Raw genomic sequence first — 11045 nt, forward strand, 5'->3', positions numbered from 1 at the left:
GAGCTGGATCCTAAAAGTATACGAAAATTATTTTTATAGGCTCCACATTTATTGTATGGTCGAGAAGCATCAAGAAAACATATTATTTTTTTAAAGGGAGAGATGATCGAGTCTTGATCATGGTTCCTCGTGTTTGCGATATATCGCCGACACGGAGCGACATTTCGACGTATCGCTGGGGGGCGACACGACTTATACACTAAGTCGACGAAATATCGCCCTGTGTCAACGATATACCGCCGACAAGTCGTTAAATTTACCATTTATAACAGCCTTTCGTTTGTTTTTCACCGATTTTTCGTTCGCTTTTTGCCAAGGTGACATAGGGCCTCTAAAAGCTTTAGTACATCTCTTTACTACTTGTGTATTTGTGTTCTCTTTGTATATTTACATTAGTTTATATGAATTTTCCAAACTTCCAGTTTTGCCCGCATATAGCTGAACATGTGCCAATTATAAACTTTAGGTTAGGTGATGTTTTAGGTCAAAGACTCAAAATAACACTCCCAATGTGTTTATTGGCCTCAAATTAGGTTACACGTCAAATTTCATGTCAAAATGACCGAAATACCCTTTGGAAACAGGGGTTCGATTTTTCATCGAACCCTTGCCAAAAGTCGGGCGACTTTTGGCGACATGTCCCCCGTGTCGCTAGGGTCCGACACGGCTACACGAGTCGACATGTCAAACCTTGGTCTTGATTAATACTATGACATTATAGTTTGGCCGGCTTGATTTTCATTTAGGCCCCTCTAACTCATTTTTTGTCTAAACAAATTGACATTTTGCATCTCTCTCTCCTTCTAGCATAATTAAGGACATATCATTATTTTTAGAGCAATTGCACTGGCATCCTAGAATAGAGGTCTTAAACCACTGACACCCCACTTTATGTTTAAAAAGTACAGAAACTCAAAAATTGAATTTTCATTGGATATATTTGTCAAATTAATCACTAAAAACAGTTAAATCACTATTTATTTTAAAAAAAATATTCATATAATAAACCGTGATTTAACTCTTTTAAGTGATAAATTTGACAAATAAATCCAATGAAAATCCCTCTGTGCTTTTTAAACATAAAGTGAGGCGTTAGTGCTTTAAGGCCTCCATTTTGGGTGTCAATGCAATTTGTTCATATTTTTATGGTCAAAATATCTTTATAATTGCAGATTCAGTTATACTAAATTTTAATACTTCATACCTCTATAAGATCTGAATAAGTTGAAGAAAATAAATTCAAAAAGATGTAATGGTATTTTGATTATATAAAGTGACAGTGTGTCTTTAATTGATTTTTTTGGATACCACAGAAAAGCAATATGAAACATTATTTTATTTGTACTCAAAAAGACTTAAATCGAACTTCAAAGGGTCATTAATAAAAAGAGTTTATTACACGGCACTAACTATTATTAGAGAGAAACTAGTGACCACCCACTATTAAAATTACAAATGATCACAGTTAAGATTTTATGTTAAGTGATTAATAAAATAACCTAAATGCCCTTATCCCTATTTAAACTTATTTATAATTTAAAATGCAAGTTTTCCAAATGCTCTTAGGTAATAAAATGACATTGTTGTCCTCAATTTTACTCATTAAATGACCTAAATACTCTTACATCTATTTAACTCATTTAGTAGTTGAATCCCTTCACCCATCTTCACCGTTGCATTCAAGATCCAGTACTTGCTAAGGACTAAGGAGTCTTCTACACCGTTGATCCTATCTAGTACATCTTAGCCACTGATTATATCATGTCATCTTAGCCCATCCATACTTGTATTACTCATATAAATACCATGTATCATGATCCTATCTACTCTTCACTTGTTCTTGTGTTTCCTTCCAGCGTTTTAGGTGAGAGATTGTTAGAATCGATACCAAAGAAAAATGACACAACAAAAGAAGAAAAATGCAGTACACGAAGTATTGGATTTTTACATGACAAATCCTCAAGGGGAAGAAAACCCACGGCTGCCAAACAAGCCACTAATTTTAGCAAATAGATCAATTACAATGGAGGAGAGTTACATATTTATACCAAAAGCCTTAAACCGAGATATAATCAACGCCGTCCATATCTTAGGGTAATCTGGACCATTGGATGAAGAATTTCCATGTAAATCAGGCACACAAAAATAATTTTCGATACAAAATGATCTTCGGCTTCATAAACTCGGCCTTCGTTGGTTTTGCTAGCTCTGTTTCCCATGGAGGCTGGCACCAACCCCCACCCCATTTACGCAAAATTAGGCTCACATACATAACATAGATCAGCTAGATTTGGGGAAGAAGATGATGAGATTTGGGACTTTGGGTTTAGTAAAACGCATGAACCCGATTTAGTATTGTGACGGTTTGATTCATATACATTTAAATCGATTCGTCTGAGGTTCATTCCACTTAAATGGATTCAATGAAAGCAACAGTTGATGGTTGTCGCCTATGGCTGATTAAAAAATAATAGATTAGGGAAGGTAAATACTGGGTCGTAGCTTACAGGTTTTCGGAATGTCTGATGAGATGCCAATTAAGTCGTTGGAAAGGGAAGGGACAAAAACATGAAAAATTTGGAAATATCTGATAAGGGCTCATGAGGTTTCTCTGGGGTTGGAGGAAAGGAGCGCTCTGACTTGTATGCTGCGCATTAAATGCGCAGCATGTGCAGCGCACGGCTGAGATCGAAATCTAGACCGTTCGTCTCAACACCGAGACGGATGGTCGAGATCGAAATTTCGGTTGAGATTTCGATTTCGATCGTGCGCTTCACCATGCTGCGCATTAAATGCGCAGCACTGAAGCACGACCCGGAAAAGAGGAGGATTACTTTTGATGTGAATATTGATTTTTCTAACATTTTAAATTGATAGATTTGCAAGAGATCATATGTGATTTTGAGAGCTTTCTCAGAGGACAATGAAGCCCTTATTATCAGAGAAAGTTTGTTGTTTAAGAAAGGCATTGAGAGGTGTGACAAGACTCTCTATGAAGGATCCACTGTATAAGTAAACTAAAGGTAAGGGTATATAGGTCATTTTACTTATTACTTAACAAAAAATCTTAATTATAAATAATCTATAATTTGACAATGCGTGTCATATAATTTAGAGTATAATAGTGATAATCATTAGTTTCACCTCAATAATAATGAGTGTCTTGTAAAATTCAAAAAATAAAAAATAAAATAATAATTATTATTATAATATATATATAAAAAAAAGTATAGGAAGGGGGGGGGGGGTGTTTCAAATAGCTCTTCCTAACCTGTCTCTCGCATCCTCATGTTAAGGACTAAGTAGTCCTTCAGGAGTTCAAGGTATATGTACCGTATTATTCAATATAAGCGATACATATCGGTTTTAACACAACGATGTTTATGTTAAAAAGTATTTAGTAGAAAATATACAACTTGATCAAGAAATTGTCATTTTTGCCCAAAAAAGAGAGTGTATCTGTTATTATTTAAATAAGAAGAAATTGAGGTGTCATTTGATGAATTAAGAGGGGTGATAAGCGTCATTTACCGTTCAAAATAAGAAACCCCAATGTAACCACGTTAGGCGTTAGGAGGACGCAAAACACAGCCCACACCAAAATGGGCGTCCCACAACCAAACACATTTATAAACGATAACCCAAACGATTTGAAGCAAAAACCACAAAACTAAAATAATTCAATAGAATTTTCATTGAAAACTGAATAAGTTATAACTCAACAACAAACATGCGTATGTGGAAGGGTCTATCTTTAGTAGCATTTTGCAATACTATTGAAAGATGAAGACCCTTAGCCAATCCGGAGTGCTTGATGTTGCAATCGAACGAACCATCGATCAATGAGGTTAAGTTATACCTTGAGTGTTGTCTATGAGGTAACTGATGCACTCTATTACCAAGGATTTTTCACACCACCACCTCCAAGATAAAACAACCTCTAACTAAAAGATGAGGTAGTTCTTCTAGTCCCTTTAAGGAGCCAAAAGCTAAAGACAACAGTTAGATAACTCAAAGAAAGAAATGAACTTTGTAAAACAAATAATGTGAGTGTGAAGAGTGTCCCTATTCCACACCACATGCAATGAAGGGTTGGGTTTATATAGGCCCAAACCACACCTTATACCCCTTGAGATTCTCAAGGCAATGAATTTGGTCATTGAATCACAATGACTCACCTCCTCACAAGAGGAGAATCAATTCTGGAGAATCAATGGGTTTGTCTCTCATCTACTAATGTAAATAAACCACATTTGACCTAACTTCCCCACTACTTGGAGAAATAACTCTCATATTCACTTCTTTTGAATGAATTGAATTTAATCCATTCAAAAACCTTAACCCCACTCATGGTAATGGTCATGAATGGTCATGAAGTTGAAATGAGAATTGAGGGTCAAGAGTTAGAATTTGAGTAAATTGCACCCTTCAAGTACGCCCACCTCATCACCATGATCAAAACCTTTAAGACCCATGACCAATGTCATGAAGAGGCTCATAACCAAGGTTATGAAGGGCCTCCTTTACTCATGGTGCCTCATTACCACCCTTACCTCATGGGTCCCACACACTAACTAAACAATTAAATAAAAGAAATACAAAAACTAATTTTGAAACTTAATATAAATTAAAAAAAAAAAACCTAACACGTTTATATTTAATTTGGAGTCCGAGCTATTCTGGACCGTTGAATGAAGTGTTTATTCAACGTTCATATTTACTCTAGACCCCAATTTGGACTTGGACCATGCGCTGCTGGGAGCATCGTTGCTCCCAAGCATGATCCTTCATTAGCACGTCTTTAAATATGATGAGAGTGTCGAAAAATAATTTTAAAATTATATTTTTCAATTGATTCGTTTTTAAAAGAAGAAATGTCTGAAAGAAATTTTCAAAAATAATATAAAAATTTTATTAAAAAGTAATAATATAAAAGTAAAAGATTCAATAAGCACTTGACCAATGCACCAAGTAGAAACTTTCCAAGTAAGAAATGAAACGGATTTAAAATAAAATAAAACGTGTTTGCTATGTCGAAATTAACTACTATGGAATGGAATAGGAATATATTATGATATCAAATTTGATGTCAGTTGGTAGTCAATATAGAATATCCTTGATTTGTCTGAGAAAATGTCTATCTAATATCACTATCTAGTGTCAAAACCTAATTCGAACCGTTAAAACATGACCAAATCAACCCATTATAGCCATAACCGGCCCAAACCGAAGCTTAATGGGTCATATTTGGGCTGAACAACCTCAGCCTGTAATGGTTCTGGCTAGGCAGGGCCAGCCCTTGTTTGGCCCGCTAGTCCAAACCGTTTGGTCAAAACTAGCCCGAACCCAAACCAGCCTATTAAATCCGTTATAAACAAATAAAATAAAATAAATTTAAATGTAAATACAAGAAAATCCCCAAGTATCTATTTGTTTTCTTTAATTGTTTTGTTTTAGAATATGCAAACAACAAGTATGTCAAACCCTCTACCATTTGAAAGATGGGCTTAATAAATATTTAGCAAGTGTCATCTCAAAATCTTTTAATGCTTTATTTTGATCCATTTTTATAAGTGTCAAGAAAGGGGAGAAGAATAAGCATAGACAATAATCCATTAAAATTCATCAAGATGCCAACTTGCTTTTGTATATTAGTTATACAATTTTTATTTCTTTATAAAAAGAAGATTTTAGTTTTGAACACCCAACACAAGAGACTTGAAGAGAACTTAATGCTACCCACCCCCGAGACTTGAAACGAGAACTTAATGCTTATTTGGTTGTATCTCATCATGTCTCTTAATAAATTCTGAAAAAAAAAAGTTACAACAATTGATTCAAGTTGAGTCATAGTTATTTAAATATTAATCTCGGACAACCAGTTAATAAATTCTACACATTAACAAGGTACTTAAAACATACCGTTAGTAAATCCGAACCCAAACCGTTAGTAAACCCAATTCTAAACCGTTAGCCCAAACCGTTAGTCAGCTCGAACCCAAACCGCACCGGCCTGAAACCGGCTTGAAACCATTATTTTCTTAATGGATTATGTTTGGGCTGAGTGTTTTTCAGCCCTAAACCGTTAGGCCCAACCCAAACCGTTGACACCCCTGTCAGTATCAACAATATGCAAATCCGACATTTATCATCTGTTATAATATCGGTACATATACTTAGAACCATGGCATGAGTATTGCCTTTGTGGTGGTTTATCTTTGATATTTTTTGATATTTTAGGTTCATGAACATTGCCAAAGTGGAATTGGCATATTACATTAAAAAATACTTGAAATATTAGTATTACGTTTTTTTTAACTAAAAGAATAGATAACTATTATAACGAATTTTATCATATGCCAAAATTGCTTTCTCAAATTTGATATATATTGTGTTTTGGTGGCTTTAATGTACTTGTATTTTCTTTCCATCTTTGAAGTGAGCAGAGGAAAGGAAGAGATCATGGCTTCATGAATTCCTACACCCATTGAAGGAAAGCTCTAAGCCTAGTAGCTGCTGTTCAGGTAACATAGATTCTCTCTCTCTCTCTATGGGTATATTTTGTTGTTATTCTTTTTCTTCCCTGTAAGTATTATTGTTTTTCAGTTGAGAAAGATTCATCTTATAATCTTTTTTGGTTTTGTAAGCGAGACAATGCTCTTAGTCCTGAGAAGATTCAAACTTTGAATTCTTAATTGGAGTTGTCGGTTTTTTACCGAGCCACCCGGTAGAGCTGTTTCTCTAGATTTTTCTCTTCTTTAATACTCTGGCTTTCTCCACTACTCCTTCCTAGCACTCATTTGGTTGGAGTTCTATTCTTGTTGGAGATATGGTCGTCCATTTCAAGGATGAATTCAAGTCTTCCCTCTAAATCCATAAGAATTACATCATCAATAAAATCTCAAAAACAATAAATTGTAAAGGATTTCAGCTCCTTGTGTAATCCAACTTCTAAGCTTTATCTAATTAAAGATAATGAAATACCTTCCATCACTAATTTGATGAGACGAGAAATCTACTATCTTGGAAGTGCATTCTCAATTGAACTACCATAGTTCTTTCTTATTTTTCTTCTCTTTTTTCTTCATTATTGCATGTGAGGGTGAGTTTGAAACACATGCGTGATTATGTTACGTTATGTTACTTTATGTTTTTATTTTATTTATATTTTATATTTACTTTTCAATTTGGTGTTGCTTTTTAATTCTTGTTATTCACTTTCCAATTTGATGTTATTAATTTTAAGAATTTTTCTTTTCTTTTCTAAATGATGATATTATTGTATTTTGACTTTAATTTTAGAAGGATAAAATAGACATTAAACATTCAACTGTAACGGTATCTTAACACTATTAGGAATGAGGGAAGCAACAATAATTTCATAAAAAACAGAATCTTTTTAATAATTAAACTATACCACAGGACAACAATAATTATCCCTTAATTAAAACATTAATAAACATCCAAGAGCGTGGTGGGTTAGGGTTCTGAATGACCTACGACCACACGACTAAGGCTATTTTTTGTATCAATTATCATTCTCTTGATTATAAGGATTTTTTATTATTTTAAATGGTTTGACATCTATTATCAGTTTTGTTTTTATTTACAATAATAGAAAAATCTCCAAAATCCATAATAGACTTTTTGTCTATTATGAATTATGGTGAGAATTCCATTCTCTTCATTTATGCAAAAGTTCATTTAAAATTTTATAGTTAAGATGAGGGTAAATAGTCAATACACATTTTTTAATAAAAAATCATATATATTATATATATATATATATTTTCTTCTTCTCTTTTCTCACTTGCTCACATCGTTTTCTAACAAATTTTTATTTTAACATACCAAACTTAGTTTTCATTCCATAATTTATTTTTAATAAAATTCATCAAATCATTTTTCATTCTTGACCAATAATGAATTCTTGTAATTATTTATTTTAAATAGGCATAATTGAGAATACAAAAATAGCCTAAGAATTACAACATAACATTTTTGTTTCTTTGATAAAAGTTCCATTTTCCGTGTAACACTAAAACCCCAGCCCAGCCTATTTACATTCATCTCCTTATGTTTTGTAGGTTCTCGTAGAGAAGATTACTAGCAAGTCAAAACATATTGTTGGAAACAATGGCATCCAATGCAACATCGGCAACCGTATGTCCAGCTCCAATGGCAGCTACTTCTAATGGAGTCTTGCAAGGGGATAATCCTCTAGACTTTGCACTACCTCTCCTCATTCTACAGATTTGCCTTGTTGTAGCTCTCACACGCATTCTTGCTTACTTCCTAAGACCTCTCAGACAACCTCGTGTAGTTGCTGAGATCATTGTATGTGTTTATTCATTATCTTCACCTGTTACTTCACACAAGTGGAGTCAAAGCTGATATCAAATGGTTTCTATCTCCCATTCATTCTACTTACTGGCTATTTTTAATGTTTGCAGGGAGGAATACTGCTTGGTCCATCAGCACTGGGTCGTAATACGAAATATCTGAATTCAGTTTTTCCCACAAAAAGCCTCACAGTCTTAAGCACGCTGGCTAACCTGGGACTTCTTTTCTTTCTATTCTTGGTGGGTGTAGAACTAGATCCAAAGTCTCTTCGTAGAACAGGAAAGAAAGCTCTTGCCATTGCAGCTGCTGGAATTAGCTTACCATTTGCATTAGGGATAGGTTCATCCTTTGTACTTCGACAAACTATCGCCAAGGGTGTGAATGGACCACCTTTCCTTGTCTTCATGGGTGTATCCCTCTCTATAACTGCCTTCCCTGTCTTGGCTCGTATCCTTGCTGAACTAAAGCTCCTCACAACTGATGTGGGTCGTTTGGCCATCTCTGCTGCTGCAGTTAATGATGTAGTTGCTTGGATTTTGTTAGCCCTTGCTATTTCTCTCTCCACCAGTGGGGAATCCCCTATTGTCTCTTTGTGGGTTTTTCTCTCTGGCTGTTGTTTTGTTCTATTCGTTATTCTTCTACTTCCTCGGGTCTTTAATTGGATGGCCAAACGTTGCCAAGAAGGTGAACCTGTAGATGAGTTATACGTATGTGCCACCTTTGCTATTGTATTGGCAGGTGGATTTGTCTCGGATGCTATAGGAATTGATGCCCTCTTTGGTGCCTTTGTGGTTGGGATTTCAGTCCCCAAGGAAGGACCCTTTGCGAGTGCTCTTGTGGAAAAGGTTGAAGATCTTGTGTCTGGTCTCTTCCTTCCTCTGTATTTTGTCTCAAGTGGATTGAAAACAAATGTGGCCACAATTCAAGGGGCTCAATCTTGGGGTCTTCTTGTCTTGGTCATTGTCACAGCTTGTTTTGGGAAGATTGTCGGCACCGTTGGAGTCTCCCTCCTTAGTAAGGTACCTCTCCGTGAGGCTCTTGCACTAGGCTTCCTTATGAATACTAAAGGGTTGGTAGAGCTCATAGTCCTCAACATTGGCCTGCAAAGAAAGGTAGAGTTTCATATTTTGCTTTTGTTTTCTTGGGTTAATTGAATAGTTATTGCTAGCTGTATAGCTCATATATAGTTTTTGTTTAATTTTCATAATTGCAGGTTTTAGATGAACAAACCTTTGCTATCATGATATTGATGGCTCTTTTTACAACCTTCATCACCACACCTCTTGTTGTTGCTGTATATAAGCCTGCAAGAAGGACCAAGATGGATAATTATAAACATAGAGCAATAGAGAGAAAAGACACTAGCAGTCAATTTCGGTTGTTGGCTTGTTTTCATAGCAGTATTAACATACCAACTTTGATAAATCTCATTGAAGTCTCCCGTGGGACTGGTCGGCTGCAAGGTCTTTGTGTCTATTCTATGCACCTGATGGAGCTCTCAGAGAGACCCTCAGCTATTCTTATGGTGAACAAGGCAAGGAAGAATGGGTTGCCTTTCTGGAACAAGGAAAGAAGACAGGTGGAGTCAGATCACATTGTGGTGGCATTTGAGGCTTTTCAACAACTAAGTCATGTATCTATGAGAGCCATGACAGCCATCTCTGCAATGGCTACCATCCATGAAGACATATGCGCCAGTGCTGAAAACAAGAGGGTGGCCATGATCATTCTCCCTTTCCACAAGCACCAAAGAGTAGATGGTTCAATGGAAACGACAAGGAATGATTTCAGGTGGGTAAATCAAAGAGTCCTTGAACATGCAAGATGCTCAGTTGGGATACTAGTTGATCGTGGCTTTGGAGGAACTACTCGTGTCTCTGCAAGCGAAGTTTCATCATCAATTATTGTCTTGTTCTTCGGAGGGTGTGATGACCGTGAAGCACTTGCATATGGATCACGCATGGCTGAACACCCTGGTATTAGTCTCACTGTGGTTCGCTTCCTCATCGAACCTGAGTCAGACAAAGAAATCGATGAAATCAGTAAGATTGAGAACACTATGGGTACTCATGGGAATCCATCATCATCAGTAGATAATGAATGCTTAGTTGAATTCCAACAAAAGATCCAAACTGAAAGCTCAACAAGGTATGAAGTGACAATGGTTGGAAATGCAGCAGAAACCATTGCTAGGATTAGAGAGTTGAGTCGTTCTGATCTGATTGTGGTGGGACGAAAGCCTGAGGGAGAAGTTGCAGAGAAATTAGATGTTAACAGTGATGTCCCTGAATTAGGACCGATAGGGAATATATTGGCATCATCAGATTTCTCAACAACAGCATCTGTATTGATTGTACAACAATATCACTCACAGGCATCATCAGATTCACCAGTTATCTCCATTTAGAGAAAATCATTCACTAATTATAACTTGTGAATACTAGTTGTCTTTATTGTATGCCAAGCTTTTTTCTTTCCTTCCCATGTAAATGTAAATAAGGAAAAAAGCATTTAAATAATGAAATGGCATAAGAGTAAGCTTATGCTTTAATATGGTGAAGAGTGAACTCTTAACCCATGAATATCAAAACATAATTTAATAGAATTTGCTCAAAAAATAATAACAATAATTCAATGAAATGAAATGAATGTATAATATTTAAAGCCCATAAGATAAAAAAAATTATTCGGAGTTAAATGAA

General features: G+C 35.5%; 1 protein-coding gene across 2 annotated transcripts; it reads left to right on the forward strand.

Annotated features, from left to right (window-relative positions):
• The first annotated feature begins 8136 nt into the window (after positions 1-8136).
• LOC149029810 (cation/H(+) antiporter 18-like) lies at positions 8137-10750 on the forward strand. 2 transcript variants are annotated; one of them, XM_089151532.1, is made up of 4 exons: positions 8137-8337; positions 8454-9455; positions 9557-10385; positions 10437-10750. In XM_089151532.1, exons 1-4 carry the CDS (start codon positions 8137-8139, stop codon positions 10748-10750), a joined length of 2346 nt encoding a protein of 781 aa, XP_089007658.1. The 2 variants fall into 2 exon arrangements, with proteins under 2 accessions (XP_089007658.1, XP_089007650.1); XM_089151524.1 differs by having other exon boundaries at positions 9557-10750.
• Positions 10751-11045: the final 295 nt, after the last annotated feature.

Source organism: Hakea prostrata, chromosome 1, assembly GCF_041222555.1.
Source record: "Hakea prostrata isolate BN-2017 chromosome 1, UWA_Hpros_2, whole genome shotgun sequence".
In the NCBI taxonomy this organism is placed as follows: domain Eukaryota; kingdom Viridiplantae; phylum Streptophyta; class Magnoliopsida; order Proteales; family Proteaceae; genus Hakea; species Hakea prostrata.